A 27,428-nucleotide genomic window follows, 5' to 3' on the forward strand; every position below is an offset into this window, starting at 1 on the left:
AACTCATTTATAAAAATGAACAGAGACCATGCACTGGGTACAGTTGTGAAACCAACTGCAAATCCATATAATGATGGCACCATCCATTCCACATCATTCCATTTTATGAGGAAGGAGGTTATGGCCAATTTTATCAAATGCCTCATTAAGTCTGGGTACACCACATCCACAGCATTCTCTTGGTCTACTGATCTATAGTCATTTTGGGTGTTTTTTAAAGTGGTATAATTTTTAAAGTCTGATATAACCTATTTTTAATAAAGCCTTTTTGGTCTCTAGTAATCACCTTCTTGCAAACCCGTTGGATGATCTGACTTATGATTTTCCCAGTAACTGTTGTCAAGGTAATGTCAATTCAACAAAGCAATATAATGTCTTATGTTGCTCCCCTTAATCAGTTTTAAATTCTTGTGAAATTTCAGTAATGTGATAACTTTTTTGTGGACTCTAAACTCCTCTTCAGAGATTAGGTTTGGCAAAATATGGTGTTCAAATAGCATAATTACAGGGGCACAGATACTGTATCTGCGAAAGAAAATACAAGTAGAATATTACAAGCTTTATTATTATTCATTATAGAGCTAAAACTTTTAAAATGTATTATTTGAAAAACACAAGCCAATTAATTAATTTTTGCACCATTTAGTGGAACCCTCCCTAAACTGTCACCATGCAAATGTACTGGAAATTATGAAATGTGCACTTCCAACAAGACAGATAAAGGAAAGGTTTGTTCCCTCCTTTAAGAAAAGTTTCCCTATTTTTGAGAAGACAACTAGCCCATGAAAATAATGTTTCCAAGATAATGCTTACCATGAAAATAATGCTCACAAAATTTGTGAAGTATGCTGGGAAACGATCTTTCCATGTCAGTTTTTCTTTTTCAGTCTAGCACACAAAAGAAGACATAAAACAAAGCAATTCATTATAGCAATTAAATAAGTTGCCTTTTTGATTCTTGCTTGTTATCAAAATTTGAATAGGCAAGACCACAATTAAAGTGCAAAGACACATAAACAGAGGTAAACATTCTAAAAAGAGTAAACAAAAGAGTGTCAGTCAATTGACAAGCTTTCATCAAGCTACAGCTAAGTCAGGCAGTCTGCAAATTACTTCAAACAGAACAAATTTGTAGATGAGGCTATTTGAGGCTATATGTAGTACTAACAATTTGGGCAATGGGATTCTTATTCATTCTTTTTCATTTTGCAGACCCATCATCAATTATGGAGTTTTCCCAGCTCTTTCATGTAAGGGGAAATGCAAGGTCAAGTGGAGGGAAAAGGGATAGGAGAACATTTGCTAACACATGGTTTTTTTTTTTTTTTATGCGGGACAGATGCAGTTTTAAGGCCAGGCAGCTTCTTCAAAACAGTTCTCTGGAAGGACTGTCAAAACATATTTAGCCCAAACTAATTTTGGAAACTGGTCCAGTTTTCCTTCAGACATTGTTTAGATTGTTTTTTTTAAAAAAATGCAATGTAATTTTCCATTTAGAATAAAGTATTATTAGAATATTTCCTGAAAGCTTAATTTATATCCAAGTCATCACTTACAGGAATGATAGAATGACAGTGAAAGCAAGTAAATTAGCAGCATCCCCTCTGCTTTTCCCATGTGAACACAGAGTAGCTGTTCTCTCAAGGATAGTAAAGTTTAGGGACACCGGAGTCTGGCAAGCATGAAAAATGGCACATATTGTATTATGTATTTTTCAAAAGACATATGGGCCAAAGAATATGGACTGCAACCACATAAAATAGGATGATGGGTATGTACATATGGAATTATATTTGCAAAGTCACAAAGAAGAAAAGATGCCAATGATATGAAACTTGAAGGAATAGCATAGTGGGTTTCATGCTTTCTAAACCGGATTTGTCTGCCACATAGTTTTGTCTGATTTCTTCTGTACTTTTATGGGGTTATAAAGGAGGGAATAGAGGCACCTTCTTGATTCTCTTCTTCATCCCATTATCCTGTTGTAAACTTAAATTAATGAAAGTGAGGGGAAAGAATTGAAAACCAAGTGGTTGTATATATGTAGGAATCAGTTCTGTGTACAGTATTAGTATTCTGTTTGTTCATAATGGTTTTTAATTTTTATTATGTTTCCATGCCACCCAGATCCTTTTTTATAAGATGGGCAGCTATATATATTTGCTAAATAAATATGTTCATGGTTCATTGGGTGATCGATTTAGTTCTATATACACCATCTTTAGGACCACTTTATATGTAAAATTAAGGATTAGGAAATGATCATGTACAACTCCATAAAGCTCCTATAAGAAAAATAAGCACTTAATGTTACATGCACATCACATGCATGTTCTTTATTTCTCTCATTCTCATTCTCTCTCTCTCTCTCAAAAAAAAAAAAAAAAAAAAGGAAGCCAGGAAATCCCATCAAGCATAAGGCATGTGCAGTGTTGTAAAAGCTGCACATCAACTAGAATGAAAGATCAACCATGCAGTGTCATTCCAAACAAAGGCAAAAACCCATCTTAACAAGAGTGATAAAGACAGGAGAAGGGGAAAGCCATATATGTGAATATTATAAAATAAATAAAAGAAAATTGTGTTTTATAGATATTCAGAAAGTTTCCACAAATGGTAATGAAATGTACCAATTTCATCCCAGCCATGACTCTCTTAACTCTTTGTCGCCATTTGTTAGCTGCCTCTTCTGGCAATTGCTGGCCCTTCTGATGGCATTTGAAGGAAACAGAAAAGGATAATCCAATATGGCTGTTACAAAGCACTGACATATGTAAATAAATAAATCCCTAAATAGAATATGGATATGGTAGAATTTAAAAACAAATAAAAGATGCCTATGTGCTGATGTTAAATTTTCTGACATAATATAAATCACTATAAAAGAGAAAATTCAAAGTAAAACTTGAGAAAAATAATCACAATTAACTGGCAAATTAAAAACAATAGTGGTTACATATCGTGTAAGCATTTTATATCTACATTATTATGTAAAACAGCTGATAGATCGTCATGGAGAAAATCTACCTGGTTGCTAAGAGTAAAAAAGGGCTAGATGGCATAAAAACAATTCAATGGTATTTAATTTTTTCACCAATGATCTGGGTTAACAATGAACAATGAGATGACTGTATTTGCAGGTGAAACAAATTATTTAGTACAAGTAAATGAAAAGCAAAATGTAAAGAAATCCAGAAAATCAGTCCATTTCCTCTTACTGCCCACTATCCTTTTTGAGATACATTGAGTTTAGCATACTCTAATATGAATAACCCAACCAATAACAATAGTGGCTTTTTTTAAAAAGGACTTTCTATATAAATTTCTGAGATTGAACTATTTCAACATTTTTGCACAGTTGTTTTTATCATCTATTATCTAATTAGTTATATCAGTCCAGTCCCCCTCAGTCAATCATGTAGTTAATTTTTTTTACTCCAAAGTGGTCTGTTCATTATTTATTAGTATTTACCAGTTTGTTGCTCCTTACTACGTTTGAAAATATCCTTTTGGATTTCATTCTAAATAATCTGGAGAAGCCCACAAACTCAGTTGCTTTCTACTTCCTGTTTATTTATTTGGAAGAAGATCTTTCCTTTTATAACACAGCACAACTTTCTATATTTATACTAGAGCATTTGGATAGCATTTTTTTGTCTAAAAATATTGACTTTAATTACCCTGGCCTATCTTTGTTGTGCTGGATTCTTCCTTATATTTACTTAGTAGTAGACCTCACTGATTGCTCTTTCATGCCTCCAATTCTTCACAGAGTAGCCAAATCAGTTCTGGGCATGATTTTTATATAGGCAGTAGAATCTAAAATAAAACTGCTGACACTGCAGTACTTTATAAAAATTTATAGAAATTCCGCTTAGCACACTTTAAAAAGGATATTATGGACTGAAAAAGATTCAGACAAATACAAACAAAATAATTAAAAGCTCAGAGCAACTGAGAAAAAGGTTCAACATTAGATATATCTTATACAGCAGTAAGGGAGAAAATAACAGAAATATATAAAAGCATGTTATACAGAAAAATGGATACAAAATGGCTATTTGGTCTCAAACTATTAGAACTCAAAGTTGCTAAGTGAAAGTAAATGGTGGGAGATTGAAAAACATTTTATTTCATTTATCCTTAAGGAGCCAAATTATAAAATATTCTATCACAAAATGTAATTATGATGACTCTCAACTAGGATGATTTCAACAGAGCAAATCTATTTGCAGAACAAATAGACAAATCTATTCAGGATAATCATGATGATTATTATCTGTACTATAGGTATGAGAACTGGTGAAGAAATTTGACCTAATTTGCACTTTCCAAACCTATGAATGAACCAGATTATTATACTGTAATCCTTCAGATTTTTCATTCTCTGAATGTTGTCATATAATTTTCCAATTCTTATCTGCCTATACTTTATTCACAATTATTAATATGCATTTTCATTTAGAGGGTGTTTTTTTTAAGTGTTCACAAGCTGACATAGGAATGGGACCAGTGGTGGTATTCAAAATTTTTTACTACTGGTTTTGTGGGCGTGGCTTGGTGAGCACGGCAAGGAAAGATACTGTAAAAATCTCCATTCCCTCTCCACTCCAGGGGAAGGTTACTGCAAAATCCCCATTTCCTCCAGATCAGCTGGGACTCAGGAGGCAGAGAATAGATGGGGCGGGGCTAGTCAGAGGTGGTATTTACCGGTTTTCCGAACTACTCGAAATTTCCTCTACCGGTTTTCCAGAACTGGTCAGAACCTGCTGAATACCACCTCTGAATGGGATGCCACAAACTAGTGCCTGAAAAACTGAAAGAGATAAATTCACATGATCCTAATCAGAGCCAATATGATTCTGAATAGAAGGCTTCCTCTAATTTAGCTTTTTGAAAACTGAACATATCCAGGTGGAGAGATCTCAACTTCAGTTTCCACAATTCCTCAGCTAGTCTGGCCATTCCTGACAAATCTGGGAGTTGACGTCCATTCATATGGAGAAGAGTCAGACTGAACAAGATTGTTGCAGTCACCTGTTAAACTACTAAAAGAACAAATATTGGAGTATATTGGTTCGGTCTGATGAAACATTATCTCTGTTTCAAGATGTGATTACATTTAGTACTTTAGAAACATGGTTCAGAATAATAATTTCCCAGTGTTTTGTGCTACTGTACTATAAAAAGAAATTCAGTTCAATATCTAAAAGTTATGTGATCACCTCATTCAAAGAAGATACCCATTGTATCATTGGGTTGCTGCTCCAGAACCTTCACAAGGATCACAAGTGATGGGCTCTTTACGGTAGGTAATTCTAAATGTTTTTACGTTCTGACAGTAAAATCTAAATTATGTCTCTAAAATTAGAGTAACACAGATTATTCAGTCAGTCATTTATTCAAAGGCAGCGTGATTGTGAAAATTAATATGTTTAAAAAAATTAGTCCCTGGTATTTTCACAATTGCACTGACTTTGAACAAATGTCTGAGTACTCTGTATTATTCCATAGCACTTCTGAAGCTAACTGCATTTCTTTTTTCTTGATATTTCATTTCTTTATATTCAGTAACAGTATCAGAATAGTAATTGCTTACAATGAATAATATAAATGTGAAGACTCTTTGCTATGATTTTTAAAACAAATGTTTTGTACTTAATTTTTATTACATAATTTTTTAAAACAAACAGAATTTTTTATCTTACCTCCTTATTTCTGTATTCTTTCTTGAGAGATTTTTCTAATACTTTTGCTTCATACTCAGCTCTTGGGTGATCCTGTAAATAAGCCATACGTACAGGGAACTATGAGACCTATTGGATATCACTTCAAATTATTACAACAAATCTGAGTAAAGTTCTGCTATAACTTAATTTAAAAGTCTTCCTTTATCACTAGCTGTCTGAAAATATTGTAGCTTAAGACTATGTGCTCTCTTTACCTTAATGGTGAAGATGCTGCTAGACTGAAGTTGTTCTTTCACCAAAAGACATACTAATTTGGGTAGTGTCACAGCCTTGAACCCATTTTCTATAGCAGTAAAGGACTTCAGATTCACAACATGCTGGTTTGCATTATTTATATATATATAAATGCATTATATCTATCTATATCTATATCTATATCTATATCTATATCTATATCTATATCTATATCTATATCTATATCTATATCTATATCTATATCTATATTTGCCAAGACAACTACATGGACATGTTCATGAAGTTATCAACTATCAGCTGAAAGGAGTCTTCATTTTGTAATCTGTTTTAAACCTGAATGGGCCTTTCTGGGCATTGCAAAGAGGCCATATTTGAACAGACAGCATGTCATATATGGGGCAAAGGGTTGACACTAAGTTGTTCTGAGTTTAAATGTGCAATTAAGGGATTCTCCTCTCTATATGACTTTGATCTTAACAAAAAAGGTAATTTCAGTTCCGTTAATTAAAATTAATAATTTGTAATTTCAGTTTAGTCATACATACAGAGAAAATGTGTGGAAAAGAATCAGAAATGAAAAGAATGAAATAGGTGAAAGATTTAGAGATTATTTTAAAAAGTTCATTGGACTGAGACTAGATGGATATGAAAAAGCCCTATTTGAGAATATTATAAAAGAGGAAAGAATAATTTGCACTGGAAATTCTGAAGACAGACAGATGCTGGGGGAAAATGAGAGGAGATTGAAATGCATCTTTCACTACCAGATAGAGAAAAAGTTACAAGAAATTATAAAAAAACAAAAAAACAAAACAAAAATGCCAAACCTTGACTGCCTCCTTCAGGAAACCATAAAAAACACAAAAAACATAAAAATTAAAATTACTTCACTGTTGCAAACTGTATTCTTGATACAATTATTTTTATTTGTGTGAATGTGGGCACTGCATAAGAATTAGGGGGTACATAGGGGTACATCCATGGGGTGTGGGATGGGTTGGTCTTCTGTTGTATTTATTTTATGGAAGTATCAGCATGAAAACACACAGTTACTCAACATCCAGAAAGACTGAATAACATTATGGTCCAGAACTCTGTTGGTATCAAGCAACTGAACACATGGGGTGCATTGTCCTCTTATATAATTATTATTGGAATAACAATTTCAAATAACCCCCATATGGCATTATTCTGATATATTCGAGATTCATTTCTTCAATAGGATTTGAGTGCATACTCAAGTGTTTTGATCACAGGACTGAATTAAGATGAATACGTTAAGTGAAGAATAAAATACATTCTATTATCAGCAGTTGTCTCAGGTTACTGCTATCACTACAGGGAACAATGAACATAATCCTGAAAGATATTTCCTACTACAAGGATACAGTTAATCCTTCCAACAGCTAACAACAAGATACCAAAAATAAAAGAACAGTTGTCTTATGGTGTCTATGATACCATCCTAGCACTGAGATTTCAACTTTTAACATGTCATTTGTGTTAATGCTTTGGGTCAAAGATCAAATGAAATCATAGACGTAGAACAATTAATTGCTATTGAAGATTTTTTTTTTATGAAATCAGTTGTAAAATGTAATATAGTAATGAGACATATGCATTATTTAATATATTTCTGCTCAAGAAAAATAATGTTTTAATTAATTGAGCAACAGTCTTCATAGAAAGTTATATATATATTTGTAAAATGACTTTAAAAATACACATGATAATTCTTACTGAAAAAGGGGGAGGTCCCTTCCACTGACACACACATGTGCATCATTAAAAAATGAAAACAGCTTAATTTTCTCCAGTATGTGTTTATGAAAATATTCAAAATTAACTGATTAATCCATTAAAACTGAAAAATATTAATTCAATATAATTAGCTATAACTTATATGGTTATACTTATAGCCAATTTGGTGCAGTAGTTAAGAGGCTGGGCTAAAAACGAGGAGACTGTGAATTCAAGTCCCGCCTTCGGCATGAAAGTGACCTTGAGCCAATCACTCTCTCTCAGCCCAATCCACCTCACAGGGTTGTTGTTGTGGGGGGGCAAATAGGAGGAGGAAGGAGTATTATGTATGTTCGCCACCTTGAGCTACTATAAAGTAATAAAGGTGGGATACAAATCAAATACATAAATACTATTAGAAGAAGACAGACTGAATGGACTGATCATCTTTAGGTTTTTATAAGCAAAACCTATTCATCAGTTTTAGAGCTTCTGATAGAAGAAGCACTTTCTGTTGACAGCTTGAGAGGTGGGTAATTTCCTTTTTCCTTGTGGCTACGTAGTCTCAAAATAAAATTAGAAAACATAAACTTGATGTGGGTAGGAGATTCGTGGAAGTGGAACAATTGTTGCAAAAGAAAGAATGGCTGTTCATTGTACTCTATCTTCTTTTCCTATAACAGTACTACTCTTAGTGTTCTGTTTAATAAATATATTATAAAGTCCTAAGATTGAATATGAGCAAAATCCACCTAATCTATCAAAGAGATCCAGGGCTTTCTACTTACAGTTAGTAAGACATTTATTTGGTTGAATACTTTCTACTTATAGTTAGTAAGACATTTATTTGGTTGAATACTGAATTTGACATTTGACTAACACAGAATTAGACATCTGATAGGATATTTTAAATTTGTCAGGTCAGTACATTACTTTGTAAATACAGATTTACAATTAAAACTAAATGACTGATTAACCTTCTTTTAATTTAAATGGCATTGTAAACACAAATGTGTACAAACTATTTCCTGGGAATCTTAAATTTCGAATAGAATTGGGAAATAAAACATTTTTAAAATGTAAAGATAAGACAACCATTTCCCCTTTTTAAATATAAGTTAATAGTTCCAGTCTCCACTCAATATGCTAGACAGAAACAATATTTAATTTTGAACTCATACAGAGAATACATTTGTTAATTGTAAACTTCTGTAATCATGGCAACTGTATCTTTAAAACTGAACAAATTATGAGTATGTTCACATTTTATAGTTTCTACATCAAGGGAATAATTCTTGAGCTATATATGTTTTAATGCCCACATTACTAGGTGTAACCTTCATTCTCCAGCCAAGGCTTCAGGCTTCCATGGTAACAAGACTGAAACTAACACACCCTTCCCAAATTTAGAAATGGTTATGTGCAGGATTTTCCATTCCAATGGGTCACTGGCTGAAAATTAAAGATCACTTAGCTAAAGTAACAACCAATGAAACAGCATATAAAAGAATTAACATACTTCTTCTTCTTCAAAACCAGTAAGATCCCATTTGTAATTCAGACGCATCTGTTTTCTCTTCCAGTGTTCCATAAAGGTAGCAGCTGCATAGTTGGAAAGAAAGAAAAAAGGAAGAAGGAAATTATCTCTATCCATCATTTAGTTGTTGCTACTGATCTTAATCTGCACTATTTTCCATTCTGTGAAAATATAAACCCCAAAGTGAAATTGCTTATAACTCTGTCAATTTTAATACAAGACAAATATTAATAATTGATTTGAGTCAGTTATTAAAAATTTTAAAAATGATACATTTTTTTACAAATGTAAAAAAAAAAACCCACTGCAGGCAATTCTACAAGAGCTGGTTATAGCTTCTTTGGCTTTAATATAAGAGCAGAAATAAATGACAGAATGAGAAATCAATAATTAGAGTGCTCTCTGTTTTGTTCAAAGTTTAAAATGCAATTTTGGAACAGAAGAAGTCCATTTGGATTGAGATCCTAACACTGAGGAAATTGATTTTTTTTCATTCCATTTATAATTTGTCCTTCAAAAATCCTTAAGACTGCTTACAAAAAATTAAAACCACAAACAAAACAAAATAAGATAAAAATCGATATCCCAGTATAAAACCATAAAGCAAACATAATACAAAAACAAACAAAAAATGGACACAGAAATAAAAACAAGAGGAAAATAAAATTGGCTTGTTTCACTTGAAATACCAATACAGTTGTGTTACCAGAGTTTCTCTGGAGAGGACATTCCAAAAAGAGCCTTATATAGGATACCTTTAGTACTGCATTGCTTTCTCAATAGGAATTACTGTCAGAAACTATTCCTCTGAAGAGTAAAACTTTGGAAAGGAGAGTTATATCTACCCAAGAAATTTCCATTAGATCTGAATCAGTCACTACCAAATGCTTTTGATATAAAGAAACATGAATGATCGTTCCACAGATGTCTGGCCCTCATTATTTTTAAATTTTTGGTTAACTACTCAAGGAAAGCATGGCTTTGATTTGTCTGTAATTTCCTGATGTGTTTATTGACTTGCAACTGTTCCATATCTATAACGAGGAGTTACAGTAGGAGAGTACCTTTCCAAAATCATCAACCAATAAATTAGCTAATGATAAAAAAAACTAAAAACCAAAGTGAATATCAGAATTTGGACTAAAAGTGAGAGGCTCAAGTGTACCTCCTGCTTACCATGACATGAGAAGAGCCTGTGAAGGGTTTCAGGAGAATACTGCACCTTGATATAAACTTTTATTTATAGCAGTTTTGACAATTATTCAGTTACCTTACATAAATCAGGTAGTATCATGCTAGAGGACTTCACCATGGTTTGTCTTCTTGGAACACCTCCCTCCCCTCAGCTTCCTTGAAAAGGCTACTTAGAATTTATTTCCTTGGGTAAAAATCCCCTTTGGAACTGAGCAGTTGAGACAATAATACAGTGAATCAGAAGCTACAATGGGCCCTTAGGGTATTTATACCTGAAACTCTTCTCCAACACTTGCTAGGAGACCTGATTGAGTAAACTTATTTAGAATCCTTGCATGTTTAGTTCAGTCAGGGCTATTAGTTACAGGTCAATATATATACACGAGGAGCTGAAGCTGGTAACTGGAATGGGAGCCAGAAAGCAGCTACATTTTAATTTTCAGCAGGAAAACTATTATAAAACAGGAAATGGTGACAAATTACAATACACGCACCTTGTTTAAAAACACTCTACCCAACATTGTCTTTGGGACATGGATGTGAATAATGGGAACAAACCCACGCTATACAGTAAATAATTGTGAAAGAAATAAGCATATGGAGAAAAGCTAATCAACCCCATGAGTGTAATTCTGAAGTAACTATGAATAGATATGATCAACACACTGTACTGTTGTCTTCAACAAACCACCAGAGACTTGGAAAATGAGACGAATCAGACAAGGTCTCCATGTATCTTAACTGTGTGGCAACTCCATGTATCTTAATGGGAGTTTGCAATTTGTTTTTTTTTTTTTAGTATGAATAATTTCTATTTTGGTCTTATCCAGTATTCTTAATCAGTTTTGTATATCCTGTATGTAAGTTTAAATATTCCTTCATAATATAAATATGATCTACAGTATAAGCTTCTCTGAAGTAACCATAGAGCTTGCAAGTTACTTTTAGTTCTATGCCTACCTGTTGCATGCTGCAAATAACAAAATACCTGCCCCACTTCCTGCTCCAATTCTATCAAAATTCCTATCAATGCCATTCATTCATAAAGCAAGGAAAAATGCAACATCATTCTCCATACTTATAGGAACGCCTCAGGCAACAGGAAAATGTTGCTAAAATCTGAAACAACTAGAGGCCACAAGCTGTGCAGCATCTTGTAACCTTTCTTAGACCATTATTCAATTAACTTCAGACCACAGTCTTAAAACTTCTGGCACATAACTCAGTGGTATAATATTTGTTTTCCAAGCAATCGGACAGAGTCCTGTTTGGATTTGACAGGTGGAACAGCCTGATGTGTATAAGACAGCATTCTATGTCTGCTTAGCATTGCAGTAGCAACGTCAGGATAGAGGGGCTGCTTGACAATATGCTTTCAGGCCTCCCTCCTTCTGTTTACTCCATGCTCCCTGTTGTCTGGTTATCTCCCATTCTGGTAGATGCACCATAAAAGAAAGTCGGGATGGACTGGCCAGTTCAGACCAGACTGTAATCCCCCACTGGTCAGCATCTTTTTGCCTTAGCTCTGCCAATCAAAATTGGGGAAATATATGCATTCAGAATGGTGTCTAGCTTGACCATCTAGCCATTTATTGCATAGTGCACCTGATGGCCTCGCCTCCTGTTTCTTTAGAACCTGTGGGGTTTATTGTGCATAATTCATCTTCCAGCAGTTCTGAATTGGATCTGGAAATATACTGATATAGCACATGGAGCACAGCTGAAATGTGTGTTGTTCTAGAAACACACATAACTGCCTGTGCTGCTTTATTTTGCACCAGCTGAAATTTCCAGATACTTTTCAAGGGCTGTCCCATGTAGTGTACATTACAGTAATCCATTTGGGAGATGACTAAGGCACGAGTGACCATAATAAGCCAAGAGACACTTGGTTGGGTTGGGCGGTTATAAAAATTGAATAAGTAAATAAAAATAAAATATGTAATATGATTTATTTGTTATAATATAAAGGAAGAAAAATGGTCTAGTAAACAATAGATTGAAAAGAAGGGAGTGAAGAAAGAAGTAAGAAGTACAGGGTAAGAAGTATCATTTTCTGTCCCCTATGAGGAAGAAAGTTCAGTAAAGGGAAAAAACTAAGTACGTTTTGTATTTTGCCATTCCTCTACTTATGATAATAACTTTCCAAACATGTTTAGTGCAAGATATATGGCACTATTTTTTAAATCTAATTTTGATCCTAATTGTCTTGTTCAACCTATACTTCCATTTTATCTCAAAATAACCTTGCGTTTTAAATGTCTTTAAGAAGATCCAGAAGACACAATTTGCGGAGAATGTATTCTGTCAGGAAATATTTGATAATGGGAATATTAATTTGCAACAGTAGTATGTGAGATTAAAACAAAATTAATACAGCTTGTCCTTATTTAGCAACTATTTGCAATTATGATAGTGATGAAAAATTAACTTTGTGACCAAACCTCACATTTATGATGAAGTAAAAGAAAGACGAGGTAAGCTCATAAGAGCTGTGGTGGCGCAGTGGTTAGAATGCAGTACCACAGGCTACTTCTGCTGACTGCTAGCTGCCAGCAGTTTGATTCTCACCAGCTCAAGGTTGACTCAGCCCTCCCTCCTACTAAGGTCAGTAAAATGAGGATCCAGACAGTTGGGGGCAATATGCTGACTTTGTAAACCACTTAGAGAGGGCTGTAAAGTGCTATAAAACAGTATATAAGTCTAAGTGCTATTGCTATGAGCACAACTGCTGTTTTACTTAGAGAGACCACTTTATTTAATGACTGAATTGCTGGATCAAATTGTGGTTGCTGTATGAAGCTATCTGTACTCAAGGGAATAAGTATCTGTATAACGATTATGAGAATTAGGACTATCTATTTACAATATAAACTGTTTTGTTCTTAGGGTTGACAGTTTATTATGAAAATGGATTTGTATTTTGCTTTTGACAAAAAAGCATGTATGAAGCCAAACCATCATGATAAACACTAAACACAGAGCATAGAGATGTCTTTATGTGTACCAGTTGTTCAAAATAAGCTTAGAACTATTAGCTCTCTGATTACACAAAGCTTATGCCTGCATTTTCCTTGGACAATGCCCAGATGCCTTGGCTCACAATTTGTTCCGGAAAAACGAGCCAAACTAAAAGTTTGTGAGCCTGTTACGAATGCTTTGGAAATGTATTTAAAGAAGACAAAAAGAAAGAAAGAAAGAAAGAAAGAAAGAAAGAAAGAAAGAAAGAAAGAAAGAAAGAGAAAAGAAAAGAAAAGAAAAGAAAAGAAAAGAAAAGAAAAGAAAAGAAAAGAAATGGGAAGAATATGTTTATTTTAAAAAACCAGATCTCTTCAGGAGCAGATTCTAGGTACAAAGCAAACTGCCTTCAAACAAGTTAGTTCTTTCACCAAGGTCGCTGATATTTTTAACAGAGAAAAATAATAGCTAATTCATTTTATCCAAAATTGAACATGAGATTTCAGCAGTAAAACTGGGGGCTCTATTTTCATTTTCTACAAATTGATAGCTACCATCACCGTTTTCCTTCTCCCATTCGGCATTCTCCTTTTGCATGTGTCCACGCATACAGAAACAGAGGAACACTTTTCCACAGTTTTTGGAAGCAATCCCTGCACATTATTCTGTTGTCAGCCGGACTGATATAGGGCTATGAGATTCTAGTCTCTGCTCTTGACCACTGGATTTCTGTGAAGTCATTTCCTGACTTCTGAGTCATGCTCATAAATTTGTAAACTTTCTTCCATGATCAAAAGGCAACAGTCTTTAAAATGATGTTCAGCAGGATGATATCTTCTGTAATGTACATTGCTAAATAGCACCCATGCAGACTCACATAATGTATAAAAGGGTTATAGCACCCAAACGGGAAAAAAAATATCCAAAGCTGATGGTTAAAAACCAGCATCTATATCAAGTTATTATAATTAAAATCATGTCACTTCACAGGTTTTTTATATTCTACTGAAGCATAACATAAGATTTTTTAAGCTGCAGAATGTAGGGGTTTTGCAGTACAAGCCTGAAACATTCATTATTTTGCTGGAGCAAAATGTTTTCAAAGGACTCAAACTGGGTTGTATGTACTAAACTAGGAATGGACTATGTATTCGCTCCGTATCTTTTAACATTGTATTTATAAAACCTGTGCTGTAAGGAAACAAACATAGGTATCATAGAATAAATCAGTCAGAATTCTCACCTAGCTCTCTTTAGAAGTCTGTAATGCTGGGAAAGGTAGAAGGAAAGAGAAAACAGGATGACAGTAGCAAGGGAGTAATGTATGTAATTATAGCAGCTATGGATACCTTGCTGGAGTACCTGAAAAACTAGGTTAGGGACAGATTAACCTGCAAGAAATATATCTATGCAGTTTCTAAGAGTCAAAATTGACTTAATGGCATATAATAATGATCAATCAGTTTGTGCTGAGCTAAACCTATTGTATCAGTACTGTCTAGATGATGAATGGTAGTGGCTTTCCAAGGCTTCAGCAGCTTTTTCTGAATTTTATTTGGACACAATGGAACTTATAACTATGTTGCAGAAACATCGTCTTGCAAGCCATACCAGTGACTAATAACATATGTAAATACACGAAAGAAGAAACCATGAATGGCATAGGACGGCTGCCTCACATGCAATGAGGCTTTTTTTAGGAAAGACATGTGCTTCAAGTAATATGTGAAGATCACCTGTGTAGAAATTGTAGTGCACTTTATAGAAAAGTATTTCTTGCTTCATTTTTAGAAATTCAGGTTTAATATGCCGTATTTGGGAATGGTGCTTCGTACAACCATTTCATGCATTAGATTCTGATCCTGACAATCAGATTAGCGCAAATTTGGAGACATGGATTCCTGTCATGAACTATGCAGGAGCTGATATGAGTCACTCTGCTGAAATTCTTTGCAGTGGATTCCCACTTCTGAAATTATAGCTTACTTTCTTGGCCTAACTTTATACCAGAATTCCTGAGGCAAGGAAAATTGTAGAGAGCTGCATTAATGTTGGTTTTGTGCATAGGGTAAAACAGAAGCTTGTCCAATTTCCCTCCTATGAGTTATAAACAAGTTTTACAAAATTCCATGCCCAAAGTAGGCCTGAATAACACATCTGATTTTGAGGTGCCTACATCTGTAGGCAATTATCTTACAATGTCTTTTTCTGAAGGATATTTATGAATATTTATGAAAAACAGTAATCAGGTGAAGAATCTAAAGAGAAACCTCTCTCTCTCTCTCTCTCTGTTCTAATTTATCTTGGAAACAAATAAGGGGTTATACTGAATAGGCGTCCCTCCTCAGAAAAGGGAGGGCAATAATTTCCAGTAATCACCTCTGTAGACCTTATATGATTTCCTGTGACTGATACTTTCCAGCAATAGAAAAACATGAGTTGTGTCCACCCACAGTTTTAACATGATCTTAGTATTTGTCCAAGGATAAGAGAAAACTTGGTCACACAAGAAGAACAACAGGAGAAGAAAGATTTTCCTCCTGTACTGGTTTTGGGTGAGGAGGATTACAAGAAATATTAGTTATATACAATGAATAATTAGCCAGGCTCAGTGTATATATATATGACTGCTGGTGAGCAAGGTCAGAAAAAAATAGTTGTTTGACAGTGTTTGTGCTGGACGACTACCTTCTGGTATCTGATCATTTGCCTGGTTGTATCTCTCATATCTCCCTCTTCTGGCCCTTAAGAATTATATTTGCTATCTTTAGTCAGTCTGTGTTGCCCCTCAGTAAAAAAAAATGTGAAAGGTTTGGTGAGCAAAAATTAAAGTTAAAAAAAAAAGTTTTAGCCCAAAACTGAATTGAAAATAAGACAGAAATGGATCCATAAGACTATCTGGAAATAATCTGTTCCTTTTGGTTTAAGCATCTTGCCCCAGATGAGAGACTATATTTAACTACAATTTATATTGTAGTTATCAATATCTACAATTGATATTAGATGAAATATTAAACTTAGAATCCAGAGACAACTTTTGGAATAATTTCACAAAGCTACTTCCTTCAAAACAACTGGAACTGTATTCTCTCTCTTTGCAAGGATTAACTACTTTCTGTATATTTATATGATGATACCAGGCTAAAACTGTAGTACAGTGGACTAAAGCACTGTTATTAACAGATTAACATCTGCTGCTTGCAATTACTGCAAGTTCAAATCTCACCAGGCTCAAGGTTGACTCAGCCTTCCATCCTTTCAAAGGTAGGTGAAATGAGGACCCAGATTGTGGGGGCAATAAGCTGACTTTGTATAAATATACAAAAGTATAAGGCTATTGCTTAACGCATTGTAAGCCACCCTGAGTCTCTGGAGAAGGGTGGCATATAAATTAAAGCAAAAAAAAAAAAAAAAAGCAACCATAAAGGCAAAGATTATACAGCTATCAATTCATAAATAGTTCTGTGAAAGTATTCTGCATAGGAACTACATTAAACATGTCCTCCAGAGTTTTATCTCTTCTTCCTCCAATTTGCCACCTTCCAGACATGTTGATATGGCCAATACTCAATCTCAACACATAGTTGGAGAGTTCCAATGGTGTAGGATGGCCTAGTACAGGGGTGTAAAACTTACGGCCCGTGGGCTGAGTGCGTCATGTACTGGCCACGCCCTCTTCCATTTTAGCGAAGGGGGAAAAGGTTGCAATACGTCACATGATGACGTGTCACGAGTTTGACACTCTTTGCCTAGTAGAACTGCTATGGAAAGCAATCAGATCAATATGAGAAGCACAAAATCAGAAAATACTGCCAAATCTTCCCGCTCCTACTCCCTAACAACTGGTATGCAGAACCATGTGATTTGATGCTGGAAATAATAAACAACCATCATGATGGTTGTAGCCATTGACAGACTTGGAATGTGCCTTTACTATGTACAAACCAGGGGTGAAATGCTCCCGGTTCGGACTGGATCGCCCGATCCCGTAGCGATGGAGGCGGGTGGTTTGCAGAACCGGTAGCAAAAATCCCTGCCCCCCGCCCCCCATGCCCAGCTCAGCCTCACAATCATCAGAGGCTTTTTTCTTATTTTTAAAAGCATTTTTTCTACAACCTCTTCGGCCGAAAAAATGCTTTTAAAAGTAAAAAAAAAAGCCTCTGATGATCGTGCGGCTCAGCTGGGATCGTCAGAGGCTTTTAAAAGAAAAAAAACCCTTTTTTTCTTTTAAATGCCTCTGATGATCCAAGCTGAATTGCCTGATCGTCAGAGGCATTTAAAAGAAAAAAAGTCTCTGCCAATCAGGCAACTCAGCTGGAACATCAGAACCTTTTGAAAGCATTTTTTTACAACCTCTTCGCCGAAGAGGTTGTAGAAAAAATGGTTTTAAAAGTTAAAAAAAATGGCCACGCCCACCCAATCACATTACACCTCTCCCACCAAGCCACGCCCACAGAACCGGTAGTAACAAATTTTATGTCAGATGTAAATGCCTTATTCTCCAATGTGTAAATAATGTATATATGGAACATCAGAGGTTAACTTATTCTTTGGACTTTAATGTATTCATAACTTACCACTCCCATTCCTAGCTCCACCCCTTGTATATATAAGGAGCCACCCTCACCATTCTAACTGCTTCTACCTTGAATATTCGGTGAATATAGAATGCCTATCATAATTAAAAAGAAATATATTTAAAGCTCTAACTCCTATTATCTTTATTGAGTCTGATCCTGAAAATATTGCAACAAGCTGGTAGCAGAGGATGGTTAATTGACTCAATAAGTAATTAAAAATGTCCAAGAAAGATAGGCCCAACACCAGGGCCTACAGCAAAGAAATAGAAACTGATCAAGAGATGATCAACGAATCCACCAATGCGATTTCGAGAGAATCCGAAGAATACACCACTGAAGAAGAAGAACTAATGAGTGAAAATAATGACCAGAAAGAAATCGAAATAGAAAATAACGAACTCAGGTCAGAGATATTAAAGATACTAAAAAGCCAAAAGAATGATGAAAGTCTCATCGCGGACCTCCAGGAGATGCTGAAGAACAGCGGAGCAGCGAGAGAGAAAAACGTCATTAAAGAAAAACCCAAAGATCAAAAAACCGTAAGTGAGATGACTACTGAGAAAATAGTTGTTAAAAAGAAAAGATGTGATCCCGCGCGAAATTTTGAATGGCAGCCATCTTGGTTTCAACGAACTTCAAAAGAGAATGGAGCAGAGCCAATCAAAACGCTCAGTTCAAAATTTCTGACGCGAAAAACACTATCAGACGAAGAAAGTGAGAAAGAAGTCTCAAACTCTTCAGATGATCCAAAATCAGAAAGTGAAGACGATTTAACAAAATCTCAAGTAAAATCAGCAATGAAAACACTTTTTGCTGCTTTTGGGCCAAGACTGAAAATTACCAAGACATCTACGAAGAAGCAAGAAATCAAACCGGCGACTCAAGACCTGCACGCTCCCATCCTGACTTCGAAAGCGACGACGCCTGAGCCCAGAGAGCCATGCCGATTTCGCCCTACACCACAGACAAGATCGAATACCAACGCACACAAAAAGAAGAAAAGAACCGTCGCCACCACCAGAACCCCAAAAACCGAGCCAGAGACCGACTCATCTGAGGAGGAGCGGATCGAGAGAGCTGAAAGGGAGAGAACCTTCCACGACGCCACCAAAGAAGAAATGAGCAACGCGCATGTGCGAAACTACGTAGACGACCCAGAAGGACTTGAACTGGCCAGAGAACCGCGCAGACTCATTGCAAGCATCCCAATGCCGTTCTGTAATTTCCTGCACTTGAGAGATCACGGACTGCCCCAGGTTGTAAGTAATGGACAGAATAATGTAGGTAACTTACCCAGTGACTTCCCAAAACTTAGAATTGATGGCATTAATTTACAAGAGTGGTATCAACAGCTTCAGGTTATTTTCATGAAAGAAAATTTACTATTCTTTATAACTAGCCCTCCAAGAAGACCTTGGACTTTAAAAATAGATTGTTTACATCATAGAGCATTTTTCATAATAATATCTAGCGTGTCTCCTGCAATGTATCATAGCATCAAACCAAACCTAACTGTATCAGAAATAATTCAATGCATGTTTAATCTATTTCACAGCGATAGCGTAGCTACAACCACAAGAATGTCTAAGGATTTCTTTTCCTCTAGAGTAAAACCAGGGGTTTCTATAAGTGAGCATTTGATAAATCTAAACAAAATAAGAGCTGAGCTACAATTGAGGGGGGAAGTGATTTCAGATCAAACAATGAAAAGTGTTATTATCAATTCACTTGATCCATCATGGGATAGCTTTATGTCACACTTAGATACCATTAATTTGGGATATTTATCCATAGAAAGTCTATCTAACAAATTGATAGCAGAAGACAATTCAAGAAAAAATCGATCCAGTAACCAAACAGACCACAAACCTTTTAGGAAAGTAGTCTTTCAAGATAAACATAATGAGGCCTTTAGATGCTACAATTGTGGATCCAGGGAACATAGTAGAAGAGACTGTCCCAAAGTCTCAAGAGAGAGACATAGGCCAGAATATAGGAGCAAATATAATTACAGACAATCTTCCACAGATAGACACAAATATAGAAGTCCACCAAATTACAAAGAAGGTAGAGGGGGTAGAGAAAATTCAAAAGAGAGGAAATCTGGGTCACTGAATGGGCTAAATAAACAAGACAGCACCAGAACACAGCAGGATGAGAATAACAATTGGCTTATTGATTCTGGTGCAACAAATCACACCACCAACAACAAAAGTATATTATCTTCATTTATAGAAGATAAGTTTGTGATAAAGGTAGCTAATCAAGAAAAGGTTCAAGTACTAGGCAAAGGAAATGTGACCTTGCCTGGTCTAGGGAAAATAGAGGGGGTATTATTAATCCCAGAAATACCTCACAACATACTAAGTGCCATAAAATTAAGCAGAGAATCTGATATCAATATAGTTTTCTCAAAAGGGAAAGCAACTATAGAAAAGAACAAAACAAATGTAGGTACTGTAATGATAAAAGGAGGTCTACCCTATCTGATAACTAAAGAAAGATGTTTACATAACATTGATTCAAATATGGAAGATTGTATTGAAGCAGATGATGAAAATGTCAGTAACAGTGACAATGATGAGTGTAGAATAACTCATGATCACAAAAATACATACAAGGAAAAGAAACCAAAAATAGGTAAACCAATTCATGATGAGTGTGCTCACATCTTACACAGGAAGTTAGGACATGCAAGCTTTCCTGTAGTACAAAAAATGACTGAACACGCAGAAGGTGTCAAAATAAAAAATTGTGAAAATTATTTGGAATGCTCAGTATGTAAATCCACCAAACTAAAAACCAGTCCCAGACCAAAAAAATCTAACAGATCAACTAACAATATTTTTGATTTGGTACATATGGACTTAGTTGGTCCATTAAGTCCCTCAATTACCTATAGAAAACGTTACTTCCTAACAATAGTGGATGACTACAGCCGATATGGTTTTGTTTACACATTAAAGCACAAGGATGAAACATTTCAGAAATTTAAGGAATTCTACAAACGTATAGAAACACAACATAATATCAGAATAAAGCAAATTATGACAGATAGGGGATGTGAGTTCATGTCTAAAGAATTCTCCCAATGGTTAAAGGATAGAGGAATGTTACATTTCACGTCCAATCCTTTTTCTGCATTTCAAAATGGAGTTGCAGAGAGGAAAAATTCCACACTACAAACCATGATTAGGTGCACATTAGAGGATGCTGGTTTAGGCAAACAATTTTGGTCAGAGGCATTACATTATTCAAATTACACTCAAAATAGAACCTGGTCCAGTATTGTGAATAAGACACCATATGAGGTGATGTACAATAGAAAACCCAAATTATCACACATGCACATATTTGGAGTCACTGCAGACGTACACATACCTAAACAATTGAGGAGAAAGGGAGAAAACGTATCCAGGAGATTAAGATTCATGGGATACGAAACTGGAACCAAAGGGTACAGATTTATTGATAGTAATAACAAATTTATAGTATCCAGAACAGCTGTGTTCCATGAACAGGCCAATTGGTCAAAATTGCACCTTAATGAAATATTTCCTAATAAATGTAAAGATACGATATCTTGCGAGGAAGAAACAACAGAAAATCAAAATATTAACAAAAGTAAGAACAAAATCAAAACTTGGACTAATAGTCAGCATAAAATAAAGACAGACACATTAACAAAGAAGGAAGCTAGATATTTGCATGATAACCATAGCAAGCCTGAAAGAACTATTAGAAACAATAGAAACCAAATACCAAATAAATACAAAGACTACATAATGCATATGAATGGAGAACAAATAACACCTAATACATATGAAGAAGTATTGAAACTTCCACATGAAGAAAGAGAAAAATGGGAACTAGCTATGGAAAAAGAGATGGAAAGTTTACAAGGATTAAATGTATTCACACCTGCGATCGCACCTAAGGATAAAACAATTATAGGTACCAGGTGGATTTATAAAATTAAGAACTTAGAAGGAGGCAATACCTTATACAAGGCTAGACTAGTTGCACAAGGCTATGCACAAAAATACCCAGAAGACTATACTGATACATATTCACCCACAGTGAGAACAGAGAGTGTCAAAACAGCCCTTGTAGTAGCATCTGCACTCAATCTGGACGTATTCCAATATGACATACAGACCGCATACTTACATGCAAAATTAGATAAGGAAATATATGTAAGAGCACCACACAGTCAATACACTAATAAGAACGAAATTTGGTTATTAAATAAGAGTCTGTACGGATTAAAGCAATCCGGCAAAAGATGGTACGATTGCTTGGTAAAAGTACTTAAGACCATGGATTTCAACGCCACCACTGCTGATAACTGTTTCTTCGTAAAAAAGAGTAATGATCATATTGAATTTGTATTAATTTACGTGGACGATATTTTATACATTGGAAAGCATAAAGAGAGCAGGGAAATCTTTGTAAATAAGTTAAATGAACACTTCTCACTGAAATCTCTGGGTAAAGTGAATAAATACCTTGGTGTGCAAATTAACAAAACTAAAAGGGGATTCAAACTTACACAGAAAGATAAAATTATCGAACTCCTAAACAAATGTAACTTAAATAATGCCAAAACCTGTGACACCCCTATGCAAACTGATTTTCTTAGAAACACTGATGAATCTTCCCCTGAGTTTAAAGACAACACATTTTACAGATCAGTTATAGGTTCACTCCTTTATATATCTAATTGGACTAGGCCAGATATTGCATTACCTCTCAATCTACTGTCAAGATATGTTAGTAAACCAACCTTGTATCATTGGGAAGCTGTCAAGAGAATTCTAAGATATCTGAAGGGTACATTAGATTTTTGTTTAATGTTGGAACCCAATAATGACAGAGAACCAAAAATTACTTGTTATGCTGATGCAGATTGGGCTGGTGATACATCATGCAGAAAGAGTACTTCTGGTTATGTTTTTCTATTGAATGATTGTCCAGTTTACTGGTATACTGGTAAACAAGAACTAGTAGCCACTTCTACTACAGAAGCGGAATATGTTTGTTTGTCCAAGGCTGCAAATAACCTTGTATGGTTCAATGATCTGATCACTGATGTTTGGAAGAAACCCACTTTACCATTTATTATGCATGAAGACAATAAAGCGGCCATTGAAATATCCAGATCCGATGCAATTGGACAAAGGTCCAGGCATATTGATATAAAGTTTAAGCATGTGAGACAACTGTCTCAAGACGGATTCATTAAAGCAATACATTGCGATACTTCTGAACAATTAGCTGACATATTAACAAAACCCTTACCTTCTAAACAACACAAATATTTAACTTCTAAATTATATGTATTATATTGTCCTGAATCAGAATGTAATTGGTGTTGTGTAACGAACCGGCATTTAGAGGGGGATTTGTCAGATGTAAATGCCTTATTCTCCAATGTGTAAATAATGTATATATGGAACATCAGAGGTTAACTTATTCTTTGGACTTTAATGTATTCATAACTTACCACTCCCATTCCTAGCTCCACCCCTTGTATATATAAGGAGCCACCCTCACCATTCTAACTGCTTCTACCTTGAATATTCGGTGAATATAGAATGCCTATCATAATTAAAAAGAAATATATTTAAAGCTCTAACTCCTATTATCTTTATTGAGTCTGATCCTGAAAATATTGCAACATTTTAGATTTCACCATTGGTACAAACATCCACATCCCAGAACCTCTTATATCTAAGTCATATGCAGGTATCCACCACTGAAACACTAGGATGTTTTACCAGAATTTAAGTGTCCCAAATTCATAAGTGAAGAAAACTTTTAATTTTTTAAAACTAAAGTTTTACGCTGTTGTTTCCCACAAATCATTTTGCATGATTTTCTATTGCTACAGCATCTCAATATGTGAATGAGAATATGTAGGTTCTTCACAAACAGGAGATGCCTTCAAAATTGAAAGGGCACATTGAGTGAAATAAACAGTATCCTACTGGTAACAGGGACATGGTGGCTCAGTGGCTAAGACATTGAACTTGTCAATCAGAAAGGTTGGCAGTTCGGCGGTACCCGTTACTTGTTCCAGCTTCTGCCAACCTAGCAGTTTGAAAACATGTAAAAATGCAAGTAGAAAAATAGGAACCATCTTTGGTGGGAAGGTAACAGTGTTCTGTGCCCCTTCAGCATTTAGTCATGCAGGCCACATGACCATGGAGATGTTTTTGGACAGCGCTGGCTCTTCGGCTTTGAAATGGAAATGAGCACTGCCCCCTAGAGTCGGGAACGACTAGCACATATTTGCGACGGGAACCTTTACCTTTACCAGTAACATTAATGCACTTTAGTAAATTTAACTATGATTGAGTGTTGTAGTCTTCTGATCAGATCAAGACCAAGTCTACAAGCAGATATTGTTGACATGCTATACAATCCCTAAGTAGCTTTGTGCCGTGCTTTGCTTTGTATTCATCCAAGCAATTTTCTGAATTTCAGTTCAGAATATAAATGTAAATGTGACAGTTTTATAACAGAAGGACCAAAAAGGGACAGTACAGATAATTAACTGATGATGACATATTGTCCTACTTGTTCTCCATATAAGGAAAGTTAAACTCAAAGTCAAATGAAAACTTCAAGCATATTATTCCAAAATGATATAAGCATTCTTACCCCAGAGAGCCATGAAGACTGAGAAGAAGACAGTGGCTGGATTATCAAAAAGATGGCTAGCCCGAGCAGTGGCACAAGCAGAGCTCAATTTCCAATAGCTACATGTTCTGTCACATAAGGGGCACATGGTGATATTGTTTCTCTGGTCACACATCTCCATGCTGAGGGAAAGCAAACAGTAAATGAAAGGTGAGCATATCCTTCCCTTTGCTTTCTACTGAAACCCTGAGTTGTGAAATACATACATTGAATATGACTTGAATCTAAGCATATTTATCCAAACTTAATCCCCCCCCCATTTCAGATGCATTGTATTACAGCATCAGCTGCATGGCCAGTAGCCAAATGGCATCATGGATTCCTGACAACTGTAAAAAGCAGATTAAACAATTGGGCTTATTACTCTGGGACAATCTTCTGCACTTAACACCTGGGCTTTCCGAGTACTTTTATATTAGTATAATCACTTGGGCTCTGTTTTTTATACTCTATTACTTCACAAGGCTGCAGTAGTGCAGTGCACTAAGACTATCTACTCAGATCTTTTGAAATATAATCCAGTCTTCTAATCATAGAAATATAGTGGTCTAATACTGTATCAAAGGATCACTATTCATTTTTAAACTATGACAGAATGATTTGAAGCAGACTGTAGAATCATGCATTCCAGGATTCTCCTTGATCTTTCTCTTCTCTTTCCTTTCCAGCATAAATTATTACTATATTTGTATTATTCATGTTTAGCGCTAGCTGGTGTTAGTTTTCATCCAGAATTCCTCCCTATTTGAACATAATAATAATAATAATAATAATAATAATAATAATAATAATAATAATAATAATAATAATAATAATAATTTTATTTCTATACCGCCCTTCTCCCGAAGGACTCAGGGCGGTGTACAGCCTATTTAAAAACACAGACAAAACAACAATATAAAATTTAAAATAATTAAATAAAGTGGCTCAGATTTAAAACCCCAATAAATAAATGAGCATCATGTCTGAACAAGGTAAATTGTCTGAAATAAGAAGGGTTGAGCCATGCACATGATCTATGTCATCAGCAAACTAAACCTCATGGTTTGTAACAAGTTTTAGATCGGGGGTCCTCAAACTTGGCAGCTTTAAGACTTGTGGACTTCAACTCCCAGAGTTGAAGTCCACAAGTCTTAAAGCTGCCAAGTTTGAAGACTTCTGCTTCAGACAGTATGAATGTAAAAAAAACTATCATTTATCCAGACAAATCTGAATGGTAGGTCCACTGCCTTTGTTTATCCAATCCATCAGTTGATGTTTTCACCATGAGACCATTTCCAATTACAACAATTTATTTATTTAATGAATTTATATATCACTTTTCTTATCAGATGGTACTTATCCGATCATGGTTAACATTGAAAAAATCCTAGCAGGGTCAAATCTGGTTAATACCAGATGGAATATCTCCATTAATCATCAGGAATAAAATTTGTCTCACAAGGAGTCTTTAATTAAACATATTTCAGAGTTCTGTAATTCTATTTTAATGAATTTAAGTTTTTGTGACACTGAATACAGGCCTCAGACTGAAATTTTAGTTGATGACACAGCCTGTACAGGACTGAACACATTAATGCATTTTATCCAAATCCATTTGATTATTACATTAATATATTATTATTTTAGGACATTTTTATGGCTGTGCACTTTATGTACTTTATACTTTATGGCTGTGTTAACATTTTTGGCTACAGTGGTTTAGGTAGTTATGGGAGTTGTTTTGGGTGAATGGAGGAGACCTTGAAGACAATTTTTAAATTTATGTTAAGTTTATTGCACGACATATGCCACAGTTCCCATGTGTCACAAATGATCAGGAATTGTACCACCACATTCAACATTAGCAGTCATAGGAGATTCTGGGGGCTGCAAAGACTGGGCCCAATGACCATAGGTTGCCATTCTTCTTTTAAGATAATTTCACAAAATTCAAAAGGCGTAAGAGCAGAACACCACAGAGCAACCCCCACTTATATTGTTCTGAGCTTATTGTTACATTCATGAGTTTTGCTTATAAATAATGAGAAGTTAGGTATCAGCATTTCCCCAGGATTCAGTCTAAGGTTGAAGTTTTGGGGGTTTGGGGAAGAAACCACAGAGTCAGGTAGTGCATTCCAGGCATTAACAACTCTGTTACTGAAGTCTTATTTTCTGCAATCAAGTTTGGAGCGGTTTACCATAAGTTTGTTATATCCCTGTGACCAAGAAAACTGAATCCTGGGGAAATGCTGATACCTAACTTCTCATTATTTATAAGCAAAACTCATGAATGTAACAATAAGATCCTGAATTGAGAAATGAATGTTGTAAGTTGTGATATATATATACATACATACATACACACACACACATACATATACATATATACATACACACACACACACACACACACATATATATAAGTATGGTTGCAGAACCTAAAGCATTAGCTTTAGTGAAAATCATTTAGGATATTTTTCAGCATATTAACAGACGTGAAAAAGATGGTTTTGTACATCAAAGTGCAGAATATTTTACCTTGGTATATTCTCATCAACAGTTGCACAACCATAAAGGAACACGATAATTCCCACAATAGAAGCTGGAATGAGCATTTGTGTATAAACTCCCAGCCAGGCAAAATATAGTCCAATCTTTTCACCAAAGTACTTCCTGAAATATATTATAGGAAGAAAACACTATATAATGTATCATGGCAAACGTAGCAGGGCTAAATTTATGAATTAGACAGCAGGGCTGACTGAATGAGAAAATAAATCCTGTTGA

The 27,428-nt window shown here is 35.1% G+C and overlaps 1 protein-coding gene across 1 annotated transcript in view; it reads right to left on the minus strand.

Annotated features, from left to right (window-relative positions):
• Positions 1-27,428, minus strand: part of ANO1 (anoctamin 1) — a 126,292-nt gene that overhangs the window by 18,998 nt on the left and 79,866 nt on the right. Inside the window, exons 12-17 of the mRNA XM_087877521.1 lie at positions 27,180-27,314; positions 24,621-24,781; positions 9,205-9,287; positions 5,709-5,780; positions 2,631-2,708; positions 814-888 (exon numbers count right to left, since the gene is read on the minus strand). Of these exons, the coding sequence (XP_087733647.1) occupies positions 814-888; positions 2,631-2,708; positions 5,709-5,780; positions 9,205-9,287; positions 24,621-24,781; positions 27,180-27,314 (604 nt within the window). The remainder of the gene's footprint in view (positions 1-813; positions 889-2,630; positions 2,709-5,708; positions 5,781-9,204; positions 9,288-24,620; positions 24,782-27,179; positions 27,315-27,428) is intronic.

This window comes from Pantherophis guttatus, chromosome 1, assembly GCF_059756535.1.
Source record: "Pantherophis guttatus breed Tessera chromosome 1, ASM5975653v1, whole genome shotgun sequence".
NCBI lineage: Eukaryota > Metazoa > Chordata > Lepidosauria > Squamata > Colubridae > Pantherophis > Pantherophis guttatus.